Here is a 23,751-nt window from a genome sequence, read left to right as displayed (position 1 = left end):
GAGAGAGAGAGAGAGAGAGAGAGAGAGAGAGAGAGAGAGAGAGAGAGAGAGAAAAAGTCATAAAAGGAGACTCACTGAGAAATAGACGCACGTTGGATTCTCACGAAACACATCAACCACTCACTCACGCACGCACTGTGACGCTCACACACTCACACTCACACTCACACGACACACACACACACACACACACACACACACACACACACACACACACACACACAGACGCAGCACATGCACGCATATAGTTTCCGCACCAGCAGAGCAGCAGACAGAGAGAGAGAGAGAGAGAGAGAGAGAGAGAGAGAGAGTCAGTCGGCGGTGCATGTGCTCTGTTGGGGCAAATTCCATAGACTTCCTTAAAACAAGTTCAACGTGCTGCCTGCGTGCATGCCTGACTGTGTGTGCATGCTATGATAGAGTGCCTTTTAGAAGCGTCCATTCATCACGCAGACACACGCGCACGCACACACACAGGCAGAGGAGGAATGGAGAGCTGCGGTTCCTGCTGCTCTGAGCTGCTGTAGGCTATAGAAGCCACCAGACCGGACCATACTACTACACTACAGTATACTGGAGGCTGCATTTATAGTGTAAAGAAGTTGTTGGAGACTATCATATCGGACAGAATCCGGCTGGAACCAGAGAGTGGTAGCCTATAGCCTACTATCTATAAACCCGGGACAGGACAGGTATCGGTAGGAGGATATATATACCAACCGGACCGGAGGAGAGACAATGGAATAGAAGATGTGAGTGATATAGTGCAGCCATGGCAGTGGACGGTAGGTTCATTATTTATTCATGAATGACCAACATACATACAGCAGGCTACTACAGTAGCAAAGCTTTACAGCATTGCTGTTTACTTTATAGGTACTGCATGGGGCTTTTTTTCTTTCACCAATTAAGTTAATATTAATATAGGCCTACTATTCAATACACCGTCAAATTAAGGTGCCTTTCAGACCACGGTTCTACAATTTATTGTAATGGTTCTATTAAAAACCAAATCTATATAAAACACTTTAAATAGTTGGTCTCCCCTGATCTAGTGACCTTGTTTTGGAAAATAAATTGGAATAATAATAATTAAAAAAAGAATCTCACACAAATCTTTCTGTCATTGGGGTTCCATCCTGGCACAACAGCTGTCCTGATGGAGGATATGTTTACAGGGGTCACCAGCTGATGTGTGGTGCATTATTATGGGATACATTTTTGCCACGGACATGAGAAAACATAAAGAGCTAGCCACAAATGACCCTTACAAGTCTGTAACTCTGAAAGTGTACTTGAATTGAACCAAATGGACCATTATGGGTCCATTTGGTATCATTAGTTTAGGCCTAGAGTTGTGTAACCTGACGCTGCCAGATCCAAAAAGCTTGCTACACAAATTTGTTTCACAGCTTATTTGGATCTGGGATCGCGGAAGCAAATTCGATGACGGGGCTGTTCCTTTTTTTCAAGATACATGGTAGATGATTGGATGGGAGCGGCTGTCTATCACCGTGTGGGCGTGCAAACACAACCAATCATATCGACGTGTCTATATACCGTCACATCCGCATCCCGCCTTTAGCTCACGCTGATTGGTTCGGTGCGAAGCAGATCTGACTCAGGGCTCAACTCTGTCAGAGATCCCAGATGAGTGTTGTGTTGGGGAATATGTTTCCGCAATACCGCCCTCATCTGGCAGCGTCAGGTTAAGAGTTGTGGGGGTTCTTGAAAATAAAACATTTGAGAATCACTATAGTCAGGAACGTTAGAGAGGCAGGGGCTGAAATCCCGTAAGAGGGCACTTTTGGACGAGTTGAGAGCTTTGAGAGCTTGTAGATCACCATTTTTCGGGGCGCAACCCATCACTCTTTAGCTATGGTGGAGGTGCAACGACATGGATTTTGAAACAAATTTGTTCAAGGCAAAAGGCTGCATTCAAGTTCAGGAGACTGAATGCTGCCTTCCGGTATGGCATGGAAAGGAGGGGCATATGCATTTCTTTTACCATTAGTAAATGCTGCATTCGTGGTCTAGAGAGGTCAGTTGTTTTACAGACGAGTAAAAGGGCAGGGACTGAAGCCCCCTTTGATGTCTATGTATGCACGTCCCTGCCACTATAGTACTAGTTGGACTTCTGTGCCATAGCCTAGTTTCACAGTAAATCAGTGTCATACATATTCTGAAGAAAACCTTGACATTCAGTAATAATTGGTTCTTATTGTAGCATTGCGTGGAAAGCGGGATTGAACCCGGGCCTTCCACTTGCCAGACGAACACGCAACCTGTCATACCAATAGGGCTGAGCCCGATTGGCAGGGCTGTCGCAGGCTGGGTCTTGGCTGGGGGCTACAATCACCCCCCACCCCCAGTCTTTGAAGCGTGTCCTCACGCTTCTCACTTCACACCTTGCGGACCGCCGCTCACGATGTCCCTCATGTCCCTCACGCCAGGATATCACGCTCCACGTCCGGGCTGAGCCCGATTGGCAGAGCTGTTGCGGGCTGGGTCTTTGCTGGGGGCTACATTATGATCAAAATAAGAACATTACACAGTTGGTAGCTGCTGTCGCCTCACAGCTAAGGTCCTGGGTTCGATTCCTGCTGGGGCACTGGGGCGTGTTCCCTCCTCCACGTCAGCAGTGCCCATACCCGAGGTGGGGTTGGCGAAAGGGCCTTTCTGTGTGGAGTTTCAGTTTGCATGTTCTCTCTGTGTCCCCTGGGTAGGTATCCTTACAAAAACATGCCATAATGCTGGTCTCTAAACTGCCTCCCCCTGGCCAGCCGGGGTGCCTGATGGAGGGGAAAGACACTGGTCGGAATAACGTGTTCCTTCCACATGCTACGTCCGGCCGGGGAAGGCCAGGTGAAAAGAAGCAGCTTGGACTCCTCATGCATAGAAGGAAGCATGAGGTCAGTCCGCTGCCCCCCAGGTTGGCAGAGGAAGTGTAGCGCCCAGGATTACATTAGATAATTGACACTGGGTGAAAAAATGGGTTACAAAATTGTGGGATAAAACATTTAGGAAAATAATAATAAGAACATTACAATCGTGTGTAAAAACAAAATCTATAATTTGCCATGGACGAGGCCAAGTCTTTGCCACAGACTCATTTGTCTGTATACGGACATATCGATGACCTCTGGTCCACACGAATATGGGGTTCTTGTTATGGGATTATGGAATATGGGGTTCAATGTTTTGACAAGCTTTATTTTTCGCCGTACCAAACAGCAGCATATACTATGAAACGATGTAGCTGCTCATCTTAGTTGACTGAAGCTTTCCTTGGAGGTTGTGGAGCTCGTTAGTGGTGGCATGTAGATCTATTAGGTTTAGTGGGATATGTAGTTCTATTAGGGTTAGTGGTGAGATATGTAGTTCTATTAGGGTTAGTGGGGTGAGTAGAGTGGGTGGTGAGCAGTGCATGGAAAGTAACGAGGTACATTTACTTAAGTACTGTACTTAAGTACAGTTGTGAGGTGTTTGTACTTTACTTGAGTATTTGCAATTTCCACTAGCCTATACCTTTACTTGTATACTCCACTGCATCTCGGATCCAAATACTATACTTTAACTCCACTACATTATTTAGATTATTATTACAAAACATACATTAACCACTTCAGCCCTATATACATTTCAGCTATTTGAAATGATCTATACAAGCTCACAATGTTTGAGCTTGTAGATCAGCTATTTTCAAATTATTTTTAAATACATTTGAAAACTTGAAATGAGACATTCTGCATAATGAGTACTTTGTACTTTTTCAAGTTCATTTTGAATTCATTATTGAATTAATTATTGATACTTTAAGTTAAGTAAAAACTGTGAATACTTTTTCCTCCATTGATGGTATACAGTATATAGGCTATATGTCCTAGTTCTAAGGGTCAGTGGGGTGTGCAGTGGGTGGTGGTATATGTAGTTCTAAGGGTCAGTGGGGTGTGCAGTGGGTGGTGGTATATGTAGTTCTAAGGGTCAGTGGGGTCAGGGTGTGCAGTAGGTGGTGGTATATGTAGTTCTAAGGGTCAGTGGGGTGGGTGGTGGTATATGTAGTTCCAAGTGTCAGTGGGGTGTGCAGTGGATGGTGGTATATGTAGTTCTAAGGGTCAGTGGGGTGGGTGGTGGTATATGTAGTTCCAAGTGTCAGTGGGGTGTGCAGTGGTTGGTGGTATATGTAGTTCTAAGGGTCAGTGGGGTGTGCAGTGGGTGGTGGTATATGTAGTTCTAAGGGTCAGTGGGTGGTGGTATATGTAGTTCTAAGGGTCAGTGGGGTGTGCAGTGGGTGGTGGTATATGTAGTTGTAAGGGTCAGTGGGATGTGCAGTGGGTGGTGGTATATGTAGTTCTAATGGTCAGTGGGTGGTGGTATATGTAGTTCTAAGGGTCAGTGGGGTGTGCCGTGGGTGGTGGTATATGTAGTTCTAAGGGTCAGTGGGATGTGCAGTGGGTGGTGGTATATGTAGTTCTAAGGGTCAGTGGGGTGTGCCGTGGGTGGTGGTATATGTAGTTCTAAGGGTCAGTGGGGTGTGCCGTGGGTGGTGGTATATGTAGTTCTAAGGGTCAGTGGGATGTGCAGTGGGTGGTGGTAGTTCTAAGGGTCAGTGGGATGTGCAGTGGGTGGTGGTATATGTAGTTCTAAGGGTCAGTGGGATGTGCAGTGGGTGGTGGTATATGTAGTTCTAAGGGTCAGTGGGGTGTGCCGTGGGTGGTGGTATATGTAGTTTTAAGGGTCAGTGGGGTGTGCCGTGGGTGGTGGTATATGTAGTTCTAAGGGTCAGTGGGATGTGCAGTGGGTGGTGGTATATGTAGTTCTAAGGGTCAGTGGGATGTGCAGTGGGTGGTGGTATATGTAGTTCTAAGGGTCAGTGGGATGTGCAGTGGGTGGTGGTATATGTAGTTCTAAGGGTCAGTGGGATGTGCAGTGGGTGGTGGTAGTTCTAAGGGTCAGTGGGATGTGCAGTGGGTGGTGAGATAATGAGATGGATGGTCAGTCAGAGATGTGTGTATGGTGCTGAAACGGACAGCTCCCAGTGACCAGCGTCACCCACTCTGTTCTGCTCTGTTCAGCTTCCATAAGCTCATTAAATTCTATACGTCCCACTCTCTAGTCTAATTGGAGAGTCAGCGAAAACACACAAAGAATGAATTTCACCTTATAAGCACACTGGCACTAATTAGCGGTAAAAAGAAGGAAATTGTATTCATGCTTGTTAGAGGAAAGAGAGAATTGTCTTTTTTTGGGTGTTATATATACACATTGTGGTGGTTGAGGTAGCCTACTAAATTATAAAGTTTTGTCTTTTCTGCCTTTTTTATTGATAGACAGATAGATATATAGATACCGGTACAAGTGAAGATTGACAGGAAAGAGAGACAGGGGGAGACATATGCAGCAAAGGTCGTCATGAACGGGACTCGAACACGCAACGTGATATAGGCCAGCGGGTGCCCAAGGTATAGCCTACTCAATTATAAAGCACAAAATAGTAGGGTGTCAAAAGAAGTTCCCCTAATTACGAGCCAAAATAACCAACTTTAGAGCTACTTATAGCATTTACTGTAGTTTAGTTTAGTTTATACACAATCACAGTTGTCAACCATCCAATGTTAGTAGTAGTTAGTAGTTAGATGGAAGCTTGTCCCCGAGTCACGTCAACAGACACACAGCCGTCACTCTGAGGAACAAAGGAGCAAACATATATCAAAGAGCTTTATTCATGATTACATGTTCTCTCATGCTGGGGCTGTGAGTTTGGCAGGGATCCAAGACGATTACCGGAAACCGTCTCCTGTACACCCCCTCCCACACACGCACACACACACACGCACACACACACACACACACACACACACACACACACACACACACACACACCCTTCCCAGGTGGGGGGGGCGTGCCGTGCACTGCAGGGGGGGAACACTGAATGATGTAAAAGAGGCGTGAGAAGACACTCTTTCATCTCAGACTCTGTCCTCGTTTCCATCCAATTCTCTTTGACTTAAAAAGTATATAGGGACACGGCACACATGTTTGCTGACAGATGCACGCACGCACACACTCACGCATGCAGGCACGCATGCAGGCACGCACGCACGCAGGTTCGCATTTTGGCCGGCGTTGATGCTGTCGTAATGACTGTTTTTATACTTGCTGTAAATAGCAGATCTACAAGCTCACAACGCCCCCCACCTCCCCCACCCTGACAAGCACTTGGAATGTACAGAAGTTGATGCATTAGCTTGATTGGGTTTCCACAGATAAATATCGTGAATGTATACTCGATCTATAAGCTCACAACGCCTACATTTTGCCTGTTTCATAAACTATTTCACAATTTGACCAATGTTTCAACATCTTTATAGGATAGTTTTGTTGATTACTTTTAATGCAGTAACGGTCTTTTTAATTTATTTTCTTCTAAACCAAATGGTGTTAAAAAGGCCTTAACCCTGTAAGACCCGGATTAATTTCTACTTGCAAAAAAGAGATTTCAACCTTACTACTACTAGGTTAAAAAAATATGTAAAAATAAAAAAAGTTTGATGAACATTTTATGCACATTATATAATAATGATATAATAATATAATAAATTAATAATTTACATTTGGGGGATATCTTTCACAATAATGAATAAAACATGTTCTAGACATTCTAATGATCACAAAAAAAACATATATTACAATTATTTTACTTACTTTTATTAGGGTTAAAGGTCAAAAGGCATAGGACATTTTTAATTTGTGTGAATTTCAGCCTCTGTGGGGGGTATTTATATGCAAATATGACCAATGGCATTGCAATGGCATTGCAAGCCTCGGACGTTTTATTTCCAGGGAAGGGGAGTAGGGACCCCCCCACAAAACAAACAAACAAACACGTGGGGACCCGACCCACATGTTGAGAACCACTGGCCTACATCACAGTCCTTCTGTCTCAGAGAACAACAATAAAAAAAAAGTCAAATAAAGCTCAAATCGATGTTTGTTTTGGGCAATCCGGCCCTTGTGGTTTAAACATGGGTTTGTTTATGTTCGCGTCTTGAAGATGTTGTTTGCCGAACATCCAGAGTGCCACTTTGAGACTAAACGTCTCGAAATCTGTCCTAAATATTTGTGTTCGGATTGTGGCGACATCATAATTATACTTAATGTTGGTATGGGTATAACAGCACGCTGACACAGGAAAACTGTCAAAAGTCCTCCAGCCATAGATACTGTATAATGGACCTTGACGATGAAAACCACTGGACTAAATAGTTGAACTATGGACTGACAAAGAACAAAAATCATGGGCATGATTACACACCTGTGAAAGACAGAGTAAACAGAATGACTAGACTCTAGTTTAAACACACTGAACTGTGGAATTTAGACAGATTACAAGAACAACAACCAGTGAACATCATGACCAAACAACCAAAAGCAAACAGGGAACCAATAACAGTACAGAGGAACAATAAAAAAAAAGGTCCAAGACTGGACATAAAACTGTCCCGAGGCTTGGAGAGCCTGTGATAAGAACTTTTATTGTCCCGTCACAGCTATACGGGTGTAAAGAACTGGGTGGCATTTCTTTCTTTCATACAAAAGTTCCATTGTCGTTTTCAGGAAAGGGAAAGGGATAAATAGATACGAGTAAATAAAACTGCAGCAGTTACTTAGAACGGTAACAACAGAGCATAATAAGGCCATCATTTTGCTGAAAGTAATCAGCATACCGGTAGTTAACTAGTCTGCATAAGGAAAGCAATCATAGTTCAACTTAAACTAATCAGTCAGTATGCATATCAGGACATGGACCCCCGTAACTCGGAGAGTGTACAAAATGGAACCAAATGGACCCCTAACTAAGTGTGTATTTGTTTCTGTTTCTATAGCTATGTTCCTAGCTATATGTGACGATAGGCTGGGCTTCGCCTAAACACCGCCTCTCGTACTTAGTTACTGTATAGTCCAGTGGTAGACAGTGACTAATAACTATAGTACTCAGTGTTGATTTCGTCGAAACTAAGACGGAAAATATTCGTTCGACTACCTTTTTTCACTGACAAAAACGAAATGAAAACTAAGCTATGACGACTAAATATACTGACAATTTTGTCACATAATAAAAACTAGACTCAAATGTTAGGAAGGGACTAGTTGACAAGAGATCCAGTATAACTCATTTTACACTTGGTTGTATGCTGAAAATAGTCGATCTACAAGCTTGTAGATCGGCTATTTTCAGCAAGTGGAAAAACATTAAGTCATTACGACGGCATCAAGGCCCGCCAAAATGCATTTCAGTCGACTAAATCTACGGTTGATTTAGTTGACTGAAATGCATTTTGACATTCAGTCAACTAGACCAACACTAACACATTCCAGGTGACTAAAATGTGACTAAAACTAAATTAAGTTTCATTCCAAAGACTATGACAAAAACTAAAATAGAAATTTGCTGCCAAAAACAACACTGACTTGAATGAGCATAGTCCACCCAAAACATGACTTATCTTCTATCAAATACACGCCTGAAGCTTTGAATTCACAGAGATGTTTCCTAAGCCGATAATTTGTTGACGGGGTGGCTCGTACTGGTCATCAAAAAGTATTCTCCATGTGTGTGTGTGTGTGTGTGTCGCGACTGATTTGAAAACACACGGACGGACACACACAGACGGACAGACAGACACACACATACTCTCTCTCCCCATGCCTTCGGCCTGGTGGAGATCATGTTTTGGGTGAACTAGGCTATACTAGACTATAACATTGTACTTTTGACTCCACCACATTTCTAAGGAGGGACTCTGGGGGTGGCGAAAAAATTGCCGATCTTGTAGATTGACTAGTATTTTCACAATTTCTGACAGTTTATTTGCTTGAGTAGCCTACTTTGTCCACGGTATACCACTGGTTTACTTTACTCATATTTCCAGGAACACACGCAAACACACGCAAGCACACACACACAAACACATCCTGTTCATCTACTTTGCCGTATTGGTGTGTGTGTATGTGGGTGTGTGTGTGTGTGTGTGTGTGTGTACATGCGTGCGTGCGTGTGTGTTTATTAGTGAATGTTCACACACAGACCACCTGCTGAAAAGCAGCAGGCTGCCTGAAGACTGAAGTCTTATAATGATCAGTGGTGTAACCTAACTATAATGACCCATTTACACTGGCAGACAAATCTAGCCTGATTAATCTATCAGATCTGTGCCACATCCAGATTGGAATCAAGTATGAAATCACTTGAAAGAATACTTTTACAACACCAGTCAACTTTGAGGCTTAATCAGTAGTTGTAGTAGCCACGGGTTAATCTAGGCGGTGGATATTGCTCTTGTCTTCATGTCTTTATGTATGTAAATGTTCTTTGTTCTTTGTGTTATGTCAAATGTGTGTATATGTGTTCAGCATACTTGGCTGCAAGACAAATTTCAGTGTGAACTGACAATAAAGTAGCCTACTATATCATTATCATATCATAGCAATCCGACTTGTTTAAATAAGTCTAAATAAGTATGTGACATCTAAATGTCACATACAAGTCACATGGTGGGATTGGAATTTGAGGAGATGTGGCACAGATCGGATCTGATCACTTGCAAACGGCAGTGTGAACGGTCGGATCAGATTTGAGAAAATAAATCAGATTTGAATCAGATTTGACTTGATTTGACTGCAGTCTAAACGGGGCCTATAAGTACAATTTTGAGGTATTTTTAGCGGCGCAAGCCCCCTCCTATGCACAGCTTCGTGTGTAGGTATGTTTGCAGCACGGAATGTGATGATTTGATTGGCTGATGTATGGTGATGTATATGTATGATGATAAAAGCGCCCCTCACTTCACATGATTGTGATTTCTTACTTTACTGCAGTGTTTCCAATTTTCTGTACACGCACGCACGCATGCACTCAGACACAGACACACACACGCACGCATGCACTCAGACACACACACACACACACACACACACACACACACACACACACACACACAGACACAGACACACAGACACACAGACACACACTCCTGACTGCATAGTGTCATGTTTCCGAGCAGAGGCTCAGTTTACAGAAAATAGAATACCCTAAATAACTTTAACTCTGAAAGACAGGATGCCTGGCATGCTTTACACTTAACTAGCACGCACGCACACACATCATACCACATACTGCACCTTTAAACACTTGAACCCCAGCATGCCGAATTTTGGGGGGGAAATTTGATCTACAAGCTCACAAACAAAGCTGCGTTTTGAGCTTGTATAAATTTGCTTTTAGTGAAGAGATTCAGTTGTGCTTTATTGTTTGTTACATCTTGGGTACAGGTACAGGTACATAATATTTCAACTTAATTCTGTTCGGCTTCTTTTAGACAATGCATCATTATAGGTGATAATAATAAAAATTATAATAATAATACAACTGTTAAAATAAATCTAAAAAAGAGAGAGCAAAAAGAGCGAAACAGAAAGAGAACATCAGTATGTAGTACACGTGCATGTGATCTCCGTATCTATATTTTATGCACCAACAGCAGCATTATGTTCAGCAGCTGCCACATTACTTTATGTAAACAACTCCACAGTATATCATCTGCATACCCAAGATTAGATCACTGTAGATTTAGATCAGGAACACTTCAAGCATATTAAAGTGCAAGATAAGTTTGTTCTCTTCAAAGATACAGAAACAAGCGGTCCGGGTTCTTAGCTTACTTATGATTCTTGATGACTGTTTTTTTAATGTATATTATGTATCACCATCTGCTTACTGTAAATCGCTCTGGATTAAGAGCGTCTGATAAATGCCTACATTGTAAATTGTAAAATGTAGGCAACAATTTAGGCATACAGCTGTATACAGCTGTAATATAAGGTTTGTTTTACTGAGACTCGAGGGTTTACGTATTTCACTCATTATCTAGGTCATGCTGCGACTCAAGAAAAAGTGCCTAGAAAATTAATTTCGTTCCCACATCATGGGCACTACTCATTCAATACATTTTGGCATAGACAATACCCTTCTGGACTTTATTGGGTAAAAGTTCTCCGTATAATATCCTGCAGAATTTGTAGGCAAAAATGCCAAAAATGCCAAAAATGTATATAAAAGTCATAAAATGTCATAAATAAATACATAAGCCTGCCTAACATGATCTGAAACAACAAGTATTGGTGCCTTAGTTTACTCATATGTGAATTTAGACCATGAAATATAGCATATTTGTTAAAGTAACTTCAACTTAAGTGATGGCTGAAATCTATCAAAATGTTACCATGTTGAACCCCCCCTAAATTGGAATAATAAAATAATGGACAAGACTAAAAACGGACAAGGCATGTGAGACTGCAGGGTTGTCTGTTCGGAGGTGCTGGTGAACATCACGGGCGCATCAAAAATTCTGCATATAGGTGACAACTGACACGTGTGTCAGTTGTCACCTGCGGAATTGTTCAGATGACATTGCAGCCGACAGCTGCATCCCAGGTGACAACACTGTTGAGCACGCCTGATTAAGGAGGTTGTGCACTGGAGCAAGGCAAACCGCCTCTGGCTCAATGCTAGCACGACCAAGAAGATGGTGGTGGACTATAATATGGCACTACCAAGAGGGTGCCTCCTCTTCCCAGCAACATATGTCAAGGACCACCAAAATTATAATTATTTGCTGTCCGTTTTTCCATAAATCAGTGCTATATTGAACACCCTTTATGTTTGTGTGTTGTTTCAAAAATATTGAACCAATGAAAAGTAGTAAAAAACGCATTGGACAAAACCTCTTAACTCCATTGGACCCTCAAACTGTCTGCTAAAGCAGCCAACTCCACCACCTCTCTCCATATCTAAAGTCACAACACCAACTTTGATGAGGCAGTATTGCGTTTAAAACATATAAGGTTTTATTCATTTCCTTAAAATGTATTATTAATCCTGTTTTTTAATTTGATGGTTGTTTTATTACCTTGTTGTTCACCACTGTACAGCACTGTGTAACTTTGTTTTGAAAAGTGATTTATGAATAAAATGTACTTATACTTACCTACTCCTTTTTCTTCTCCCCCGGTCAGCCGCGTCCAGCTTCAGTTTCTGCCGGCCGGCGGTGGAGTACCGCGCTCTGCCCGACCACTTCAAACAGCAGCTGACGTCGTCGTCGCAGCGCCAACAACGCACAGCAGGGGGCAACCTCACCTGGCACGACGGGCGGGGTCACAACAAGACGGCGGCGGGGGCCGGGGGCCGGCCCGTCAAGCTGCTGCAGCAGCCCGGAACGCAGCCTGTCCAGGTAGGTCTGTCGCCCCCTGTAGGAGGGTCCTCAGAGTTACTGCATGCAGCAGCCCCCAGCAACAGTGTTGTTTTTGTCGACTAAACTATGACGAAAAATGTTCGTCGACTACCTTTTTTCACTGACGAAAACTACATGGAAACTAAATGAAAACTACCGTAAGCTATATGATGACTAAAACTATGACTAAATATACTGTCGATTTTGTCAACAAATAAAAACTAGAGTAAAATGTTAGGAAGGGACTAGTGGAGAAGAGACACATGCAGTATTAGTCATTTTACACTTGGTTGCATGCTGAAAATAGCCGATCTACAACTCACAACGCGTCGCAGTTGATGCCATTACGACGGCATCAAGGCCCGCCAAAATACATTTTAGTCGACTAAATCAACTGTAGATTTAGTCGACAAAGATCTTATGATATTTAGTCGACTAAAACTAGACTAAACACTAACACATTCCAGGTGGCTAAGATTGTTTTTGGACGGCTCAACCCCCGTTCCACCGATGCAGGGATATCCTGACACGGAACCTCTTCTCTGAGCTAAAGCGCATATATGAGGTTCCAAAAGGAGCTATAGATACACCAGGTTTAACATGAACCTAATATCAACTTTGCAACCAGATCATATTTTAATGATGTTTGGGAGACAAGAAACACTTTCCTGGGGGTTCTTATGTGGGTAATATGTGTGTTTTTAGATATTTTAGTATTTCTTTTTTTTTTAAATATATTTTTATCCCACGATTTTGTAACCCATTTTTCACTCCTGTGTCAATCATCTAATGTGATCCTGGGCTCTACACACCCTCCACCAACCTAGTCCCCATATATGGGGGACAAGGGGAGAGCAATGGACTTGAACTCATGCTTCCTTCATGCCTGAGTGTCCAAGTTGCTCCTTTACACCTGACAGGGTTTTTTTTTATGTGGGTAATATGTATGTTTTTAGATATTTTAGTATTTCAAAGTGCACCAAAGCATTATGGGAATTGTAGTCCAGGAAGGAAGTGAGCCCAGTGTCCATGGGGCCCATGGACACTTTGAAATACTGAAATATCTAAAAACACATAACCCATGTAAAAACCCCAGGAAAGTGTTTCCTGTCTCCCCAACCATCATTAAAATATGATTGCAAAAGGGGTGAAGTGTGCATGGGGGGGTCGGAACTAGGTCAAGTGGAACACGGGCTGTAATGTGTAAAGCATATAGATGGTATATACTTTAGGCTTCTCCAATTAGCTTCCCCCCCGGAGGGCCGAATTATGTCAAGCATACCAAGCCGTAGGCTGCAACATGCGGGCCGGGGGGGGGGGGCAGCGGTATGAATAAAACACTAATAATAATAAGAGTATAGCCGCACCCTCGTAGCTGCCGACACATTTTTAATTGTGGACACAGTAGAGACGAAAAGGCCAACGTTGTTCTCGTATATGCCTATAATATATTGGATTAATGTCAAAAGGCCGCTTCACTCCTTTTGCAACCAGAGCTTATTTTAATCATGTTTATGACACAATAAACACTTTCCTGGGGTTTTTTATATGTGTAAAGGGCCTTTCAAATGGGAAGCGAAGAACGCAGGCGTTGTTGCCTGGATCAACGAGAGGTTTGCTTCACGGGAACGTGCTCACGTAAATACGCTTGCGTTGTCGCACCGCAACTGCTCCCCAGTGCTCCGCGCAAAAACGTAGGTCTCATTGAAAATGAACTATAGGCGCGTTATATCGCTTCACGTTTGAAAGGCCCTTAATGTTTTTTCATTTTTATTTTAGGGTGCAAATTTCAAATTGTGCTATCTACTACAAATACTATTAACATTGAGGAACTGCAGTTTCTTGCAGCGGTGAAATGTCCCTTAGTAAGAAGAAGGCATTTTCGGCCTAAACGTTCATATACAGTATGAAATAAATAAATATATTTTACTACGAGTTGCGCGACCCCTCGATCCTTTCTGTTCAATGTGTATTGTTGTCAGACAACGGGCTCCATTTTCGTCACCACTAAACCCCATATCCCTAAAATTATTTGTCTTTTCTTTTCTATTTAGATTTTTCTTTTTTTAATAGTTCAACTAGCCAATCTTACATTGACACGTTGTGAGCTTGTAGACTGGCCATTTTCACTATTTTAACTAAATGTTTAGCAAAATAGTAAAAAAAAAAAAAAAAAGGCAAAGAAGTTTAGGTATAAGGGGTTTATAGCGGTGACGAAAATGGAGCCATTTATACTGTCTTGCTGAAGACCCATATATGGACTGGAAGGATAATGGCGTTCTAATCCTGCAGTAATAGTGTGATAGTTGGCCTCAGCGTGACCCTATGCTGACAGTGGGCTTCACATTTATCTGATAATAATCCTCATCGTTATTCTCTCACAGACAGGGACAGTTAATTGCCTATAACGGAATGTGCGGCTGAACGGAAACACATTAAGTCTCTAACTTGCTGTGCACAGCATATCTGTATAGTGTTTCTACTTTGCATATAACGGAAGCCGAGGGAGTCATCATGAATAAGAAATGCAAACCATGACCCCGTTTTTCCAGTTGAGTGTCCTCTGGCCGCTGTGCTGTATGTGGCTTTTGGTGCTGCCGAGATGATCAAAGATGAGATGTTACAGTTTGTTAACTAAACGTATTCTCTCTGACAAGAACATTGTAAATGGATAAGAAATACTGCATTATGTGTCCATTTCACTGTAGCATTGCTACAGTAGCAACACTCATCCTCTGTAAGTCTCTCTCTCTCTCTCTCTCTCTCTCTCTCTCTCTCTCTCTCTCTCCCCCCCCCTCTCTCTGTCAGCATAAGGCAGCATCTCAGAGGTCCATACTGTAGATAGATAGATAGATAGACTCATTCTGGTCATTCATTCATTGTAACAAATAAGCACTTTGTCAAAGAGACAAAGACATGTCCTCTGTGTCCCCCAGTCAGCCTGCAGCGGCTTGCTGGCTCCAACAGCCTTTTAGCAAAGCCTTAAAATAGAACACCACACTCTAATACAGCTGCGCGTGCGTGCGTGCGTGCGTGCGTGCGTGCGTGCGTGCGTGCGTGCGTGCGTGCGTGCGTGCGTGCGTGCGTGCGTGCGTGCGTGCGTGCGTGCGTGCGTGCGTGCGTGCGTGTGCCTTGACCCAGTCTTGACGCCCATGCATAATGCAAAGGTTTAAATGTTATTTAGACAGATGTCAGGTTCATTTGTTGACCTGGAACCCTGTACGTAGTTTGAATTGTTTCATTGTACAGATTATAATCTTTTGTCTCGATATCATATTGTTTAAAATCAATGTTTTGTATTAATAATCTAAATCTTCAGTGTAGTAAAATATCAAAAGTATATATTTTTTTAAATTTTTCATTGATGAAAACTAACTAACAACAAACATATATTGACAATTTCGTTGACAAATTAAAACTAGACTAAAATGTTAGGGAGGGACTAGTGGAGAAGCGATCCAGTAGAAAAGACAAGTCATTTTATGTTCGGTTGCGCTCTGAAAATAGCAGAAGTAGATTGTCTATTTTCAGCATGCAACCAAGTGTAAAATCAGCCATCACGGCCCGCCAAAATACATTTAAGTCGACAAAATCAACTGCATATTTAGTCGACTAAGATGTCATGATATGTAAAACTAGACTAAACTACAACTTTTGACATGGACATGGACAATATGACTAAAACTAAATTCTAACTAAACTACCTAACTACCGGTAACTAAACTAAACTAGACTAACTAAATTCAAACGGAATATGAAATATGGGTGCCCAATTGTGTACTTGATAATGCACCTTTTGTTTTCAAGCAGATTCACTGCCACTGGCTTAAAAAAAAACGAGCAATGTCAGAGGTCTTGCTTGAACTGTTGCGATGGAACAAAAGGAATCCGACATGAATATAATGTGACAATATCACTTCTGTAATACTGATATCTTTAAATTAAACGACTTGCATGTTGATTTTACCTCTGCAAACGTGTCCGTGAAAATGAATGAGCCAATCTGAAATAAGTCATTTCAGATTTCCAAAGGAACCCCTTTTGGTGTTTTAAGCATTATGTTATACTTTAGCGTTTGAAAAATAGCAGATCCTCGGCCAAATACAGATAACTCCGGGGGTCACACGTTGAGCACCACTGATATAGAAACATGAAACACGTTGAGCACCACTGATATAGAAACATGGGTTTAAACACGTTGAGCACCACTGATATAGAAACATGAAACACGTTGAGCACCACTGATATAGAAACATGGGTTTAAACACGTTGAGCACCACTGATATAGAAACATGAAACACGTTGAGCACCACTGATATAGAAACATGGGTTTAAACACGTTGAGCACCACTGATATAGAAACATGGGTTTTTCAGACAACTGTCAGGAGTAGTATTGTTTTTAGAATCATCCTCAGGTCTAAATAAATATACAGTATATATATCAGCTATATAGTGCTTTGCTGATATGTATATCAGCTATATAGTGCTTTGCCTCGGGTTTAACTCCCATTCCATTACATTGAACTTTATGTTGACTTCAACTTTCAAATCACTTTAGTTACTAAAACTCCACCAACATGGGCTGTGGTGTGTATAGTCACAGTTAGCCTGATCTGTTCTGTTCTCAGGGTTACACGAGGTTGTGCAGAACATCTGCACTCAACCGCTGTTTCTAATTAACATACCAGATTGACAGAGAGACGTACAGTTCGTATGTTATTTGTTATAATGGCCCCAGAGTTGCTTAGCAACACAGGAACTACACACAGACTTAACAGCTCATCACAAACGTGATATCTCACGGTTCCACTTAAAATCACACCTGTGTGAACTGAGTGGTGCAACTCCGTTTGGGGGGGGGGGGGGGGGGGGGAACTTCCAGACATGCATGCACAGGATGCCCAGGGTGATGGCCTGGTTCCAGCGAGCTGCCCCGCGGGTCAGAAACGGTCGAGAAATGACAGAGTTACCGTGTGGGGGAATTAGCAGACAACTGAGATCAGACAACACACTCTCTCTCACACAAGTAAGAGAGTGTTATCTCTCCCTCCCTCCCTCCATCCCTCTCTCTCTCACTCTCTCTCTCTCTCTCTCTCTCACACTCTCTTTCTCTCTCCATCCCTCTCTCTCTCACTCTCACTCTCTCTCTCTCCCTCTCTCTCTCTCTCTCTGTCTCTCGCACGCACACTCCACATTGTAATTAGCAGGCAACAGTGACTCTCTCTCTCTCTCTCTCTCTCTCTCTCTCTCTCTCTCTCTCTCCCCGTTTCTAGCTCAACAGCACCACTCTGGCACCTGTTTGTACCCTAAACATACATAGTGACACATGGACGGACATTGCTGTTCCTTGGAGAGGCTGCACCACTCAAAAACCCCTTTAAACTTAGTGACCGGCACCCCACAGGACTATACTATACTATAGGTCTACTCCTTTTTGAGCGGTCCACACCACTCCAATGACTGCAGGCTTTGTGTGGCCCTATGTCCCAATGTCTGTCTGTTTGGGGAATGAACAGCTGCAATACCACTGGGTGACCTAAAGTGGCACTGTTGAGCAGCCTAAAACTAACAATACAACTGTATACCGTTCAGTACAGTATCTAACACAGTAAAAGTATAGTTGCAACACTCAGTTCACACAGGTGTGCTTTTTTTTTTACATCTACAGCAGACCCAAAAGAAACATTTGGGGCGCGTTCGGAAATACCGCACCGGAGCGCACTTGCCTATTAGTTGGCATTGCATGTGCGCTCGGTGCGCTATTTCCGAACGCGCCCTAGATGTCTCCCCTAGTTGATCTACAAGCTCACAGATGTGACTCCAATATGTTTCTGTTCTGTTTAATGACAACAACAAAAATAAATAACCTTAACAAACGTGTGAATTAACTCTGCTTGGGAGGCACTATAGTTGCAACTCTTTCATTCCTTTTGTTGTTTGTAATGTTACAAGAAGTTGTTACATTGAGGAGGCGAGGAGAAAATCTCTCCTCGACCTCAATGTGTTTGGTGTCTTCCAAAAAAAAAAGTCTGATATCAACGTGGTGAAACAGCGCCCTCTAGTTTGGCTGTAAGCACTGTGACAACCAACCCGTTTTATGCTCATATTTGAGCATAAAATATAAATTATCGTCATGGGTTATAATTATGTCATGGGTCATATAAAGGTACAAGGGATCTGCGTTCCTGGACAACCGGATCCCCATATATGGGCACATCAATCAGACTGGCGCTTCTGGACCAGACATTTTTAAAATGTCCCTCGGGTCATCGGTTGCACTGCGCAACTAACTTAGAATTCCATATAAGGCACTGCCTGATGCATCTTAACTCTAACGAGGGGACCCCATATTTGGGCATGGCTGACCTGCTGGGAGGCCATATATGGATATACGCCATAGCTCAACGGGATGACATCGTCACTCTGTCCAGCAGCATGAAAAGCACTGCGCAGCCTCAGAGAGATTCACATGAAATTACCGCATCCCAAGAATCACCCACAGATCCTGTTCTCCAAGACCTAACTCTTCACAACATAAACTCTTCATGACCGTTATCTAAGACTCTTCATTCTTCTACAGAGCGGGAAACCAACGGGTTGATTAGCCTTACTTCAATTCACCCTTAACTGTTCTGTTACAACATGCTTTCCTGGACGTTGCATCAGAAAGGATCACCAGAGATCGAACATTCTCGGGCTGCTGTAGCGGTGAGACACGAGCTGTACTACTTTGGAGGGAACCTTGACAGGAACATCGAGGATCAGATTGAAGTGCATGTCTTCAACACAGTGTCTTTATGCTGGAGGGAGTTGACCCCTGCAGTGACACCTGGAAGAAGTGAAGCTCACCTTGAGGTTCCATCCATGCGCACGGGCCACACAGCTGTGATTATAGGAGATGCCGTCTACCTTTGGGGAGGAGATACGAGCGGTACAGATGACTTATGCAACGTGCTTTATGCATTTGACGTGGACACCCACAGATGGTTTAAACCACGGGTTTCTGGGACTATTCCAGAGGGGAGGAGGAACCACTCAGCCTGGGTGTTGGGGACGGTCATGTATGTCCATTCAGGACAAATCAAGTCAGATGTGATTTTTGGTGGGTGGACTGATGACATGTACAAGTTGGACACCGCCACACTTGTCTGGTCTTTAATTAACACCAGAAGCACCCCGCCATGTAGTCCATCAGGTTGCTCCGCAACCGTCATCGGGACAAAGATATTTGTATTCGGAGGCTATGGGCGCCAGTGGAACAACAACAACAACACCATCAAAGTGTTTGACACAGAGTCCAACGAATGGCTGAGCACACGTTCTGTACAGCCTCTTCCAGATGGACGCTGGCATCATTCAGCCTTTGCCTACAATGGGGAGCTGTACATATTTGGTGGTGTAAATGGACAATGTCTCAATGAAACATTTGTGTGGAAATTCAGTCCACAGAGCTTCTCCTGGAAGAAGGTTGAGCCCAAGGGGAAAGGGCTGTGTCCGACGATTAGTGGCATGTACTGTTGCATGGTGGGAGATCGTATCTTCCTCTTTGGAGGAACCAACAGAGCGACTCTGAGCAACTCTGATGACCTTTTTGTCTTAGACTTGAGTCCTAGTCTGAAGACGTTATGCAAGCTAGCGGCCATTCGGTACTGTCTGGAGCAGTCTGGACTCCCACACAACATCAGGTGGGAACTGGCAGCCATGACGAAAAGAAAATGGAACAACAAAACAGAAAAGAAACATCAGCACAAAAAAAACACAAGGTGGGCACAGTGGCACAGTCGGTAGTGTTGTCACCTCACAGCTAGAAGGTCCTGGGTTCCTGTCCTCCGTGTCATCAGTGCCCGCCCCATACCCTATAGGTGGGGTTGGCGAAAGGGGTGTTCATAGAAAACGGAAAAATAAAGTATCGTTTGCTGGTGTCCCTTTAGACGAGAACAGTGTTTTCAGGAGGTGAAAACGCAACAAAGTGAAAACACCTTCCAGAGTGGAAATCTTTGAGAACGCGTTCTCTCCTGTCTCCATGTAAACAGGCAAAACAGTGAATCCGCAAAATGTATGACATCATGGCTCACGTTGGCTCACAACGCATATGTTTATTACATTGATGCAGAGCCATATATGATATAAAGGAGTTCCTAAGACATTTGGGTGTAGAGAGGGAAAGTACTGAGGGTTGAAGTGGTTAAATGTCCTTTGGCGGTCAATGGCGGTCAAACAAGGCTACGATGCCATCTTTGACAAATCAATAAATTGCTCAACGCATTGAGCGGGTCGGACAGACGGACGGACGGACGGACGGACGGACGTGTTGTGGGTTTTTGTATATCTGCTATTTTCTGCATGCAAACACCGGCAGCAACCAATAGACGGACGGGGCTCCAAGGTGCTGTTTCTAGTATAAACCATTGTTATCACAGCAGCTCTGCAGATCCATCACAGAGCGCTGTATCTTCAGGCTCTGCTGGGACCAGAATGAATTACCTTTTTTTGAGTGTCTGTTCTGAACGTTAGTTAGGCTACTTGAGTATTTTTATTTGTATTATGTTCTTGTTGTTTTTAAGGGGTGGGGGACTAACGTTCAGAGTGGTTAAATGTTAAAAACGTTCGCTATGAAAGAATTAGTGATGGGAGATTAATCTGCAAACACATCGGTATCGGCCAATTGTAATTGTTTTTAGATTAATCGGCATCGGCCTGATTAATCAATCGGACCTAATCGGTCCGATTAATCAGTCTGCCTTTACAGATAAACAAGCCCAAAGTAACAGCTTGAACAGATCTACACGCTTACAATATTAAATATAAAGGTATTAAAGTTAAATCTGACTTGCCTATATGTCTGCAGTGCAGATACCCACATGTATTTTACAGAATGGATTTTGGATCTTTTCAATACAGAATGAGATCATATTGACATCGGTAATATCGGTTATATATCGGCCATAACAGCAATTAATGTGTCATCGGCACATCCCTATAGAAAGAATATATATTCAAAGATTTGTGCCACATTTTCACAATTTAAAAGAAATAGCAGATCTACAAGCTCGTTGTAGATCTGTTATTTTTCAATAGCTAAGTATAACATAATGGATAGGAACACCAAAAGGGGTTCCTATCCTTAATGGGTTAAGCCTATATAATCAAGCCATCCGGGATCCTGCTGGTGAATCATGACACCATTGATTCTGTGAAGAAAGACAATTTAAAACCTAGGTTTAGTGGTCATGATTCACCAGGATCCTGGATGGCTGGATTCTAGGTTTAAAATAATTGATATAAATATTTTTTGTAAATCTCTATGGGAAGAAAATGCTTTCTGAAATTAAACCAAACAGCGATATATATATATATCTTCCCTGTCTCTTCAGAACACAGGAACACATACTCTGTGTGGAGACGATGGAACCATTACTAGATCCATTAACGCACAGTACTAGAAACAATTAAACAATATACGCCCACCATAAACCACACTCCCTCGTCGCACTGCCTTTATGGTATGGTATTGTTTTGTGCTGTATTGTCTACTCTAGCTCAGGATGTTCTTTTTTAATTGTATCTATCCCTATTCCCTATAGTAAAGCACTTAGCTGCAGACCGTCTATTCCAGCCCTTGTGGGAAATATGCTGTAAGTTGACAATGACATAACCTTATACTGTGTGGAAGATATATAAACTTTGTCCTTGTGTGGAAATTGCTTCACAAGGAATTTCATCACATTAGTCCGACAACACCGTCGTTCATGATACGTGTGGCAGGTTATACAACTATCCCGTGGCAGGTTAAAACTAGCCTGTGCATGCAGGCTTCCTGTGAGGTTAGGGTTTGGGTAGGGTCGGTGTCTGACTCATGCTGCTTTTGATATCTTCACTGGCCTGGTGGGGTAGAAGTAAAAGTATATTGGAAATTGGAAATACTCAAGTATTATGTCAAAATTGTACTTAAGGGGTGCCCACTGCAGGCCTAGTGGTCCAGGCTCATGCCAAATACAGGCTCTGGCCTGACAGCGCGTCAAGTGTTCGAGTCCCGTTCATGACGACCTTTGCTGCATGTCTCTTCCCTTCTCTCTCTTTCCTGTCCGTCTTCACTGGAACTACCAATAAAAGGCAGAAAAGCCAAAAACAAATCATAAAAAAAAAAAAAAAAAAAACATTGTACTTAAGCACAGTACCTATAAGTACAGTACTTAACTAAATGTGCTTACTTACTTTCCACCACTGGTGAAACATTCAAATATGCCTCATTTCCGTTGTTGCGGTTGTCATTGTGCAGCGGGCAGCCACAGGTCAGCCAGAATAATTAATGTTGTCCTCGCTGCGTTGGACTCCATTGTTCTTTATCTGATGCAATGCAGTGCAGGAACACACTGTTACAGCTGGACTGTCACCACGAAACAAACTATTTTTTCTCCAAAGTGTTCACTGTGAGTCCCTCGGCTTTATCCTGAGACAGCCTCTTTAAATGGAACGACAACACAAAGGCATGCAGCGCTGCCTCTGCCCGATAACGGAGATTTAAGACTTATCCCGTTGCTGTCATCGGGCAGAAACCTCTTATCTCCATGTTTTTACTTTTTCCATAAATGAATGCCCAACTTTATCATACTGCAGCGTCATACAAAAGTATCAACTGTATAGCAGCGCTTGTAGATCTGCTATTTGTGACCGTTTCTGACTGAGGCTAAGTCATTGAATTTTTTTCATGTCATGTGAAAGCAGGAAATCATAGTTTCAAATTGACATGTTGGTTGTTCAGTTTGACCCACCAGTTTTGGAAATATGGCTTATAGAGTAACGTCTTACAGAAAACTGCTTCTTTAGACTCTAACATTACACCTAGCTACATGTTTAAGCATTTATTTCATATTTACATCTGACATATTTACATTTCTACATATTTAGTCTGCCTGTGCTATTAACTCATTTTGGATATTATTATTTTTTGGGATATTATTTAACTAAACTATTAGTTATTACTAAACAGTTAGTCTTGAGTTACTAAACAGTCAGTCTTGCCGGCCATGACTGTCTCTGTATCAAAAATAATTTTGAATTTGAAGAATCCTGAAAAGTAACAGTTTTGGACATATGAGGTTTTCCTCCCGACAGAGACATTACGGTATACCTGCTAATTCAGTCAGCTTTATTGTGACCAACACAGTGATTGCATTGTGATTATCTGTAATAATTCTGACCGCGGCAGGGGGGGGGGGGGGGGGGGGGGGGGTTGGGAATGACAAAGGTTTTTAGAGTCACTGAACTACAGCATACTGAGACCCTGGACGTGTATGGTCACTCATCTGGAGGATTCTGAGACACTCTCTGCACAGATAGCTTTAATGTTTAATGCTGGCTTTCATACGAGCTGGCTTCTATCACTTTCTCACTTTGTGCGTGTGTGTGTGTGTGTGTGTGTGTGTGTGTGTGTGTGTGTGTGTGTGTGTGTGTGTGT

General features: G+C 42.7%; 1 protein-coding gene across 1 annotated transcript in view; it reads left to right on the top strand.

The window, feature by feature from the left end:
• Positions 1-295: 295 nt before the first annotated feature.
• Positions 296-23,751, top strand: part of samd10a (sterile alpha motif domain containing 10a) — a 29,200-nt gene continuing 5,744 nt past the window's right edge. The window contains exons 1-2 of the mRNA XM_080762725.1: positions 296-785; positions 12,077-12,291. Of these exons, the coding sequence (XP_080618851.1) occupies positions 773-785; positions 12,077-12,291 (228 nt within the window). The 5' untranslated portion in view covers positions 296-772. The remainder of the gene's footprint in view (positions 786-12,076; positions 12,292-23,751) is intronic.

Source organism: Protomyctophum bolini, assembly GCF_963924005.1.
Source record: "Protomyctophum bolini genome assembly, chromosome: 5".
In the NCBI taxonomy this organism is placed as follows: Eukaryota; Metazoa; Chordata; class Actinopteri; order Myctophiformes; family Myctophidae; genus Protomyctophum; species Protomyctophum bolini.
This window is presented reverse-complemented; position numbering and strand designations above follow the sequence as displayed.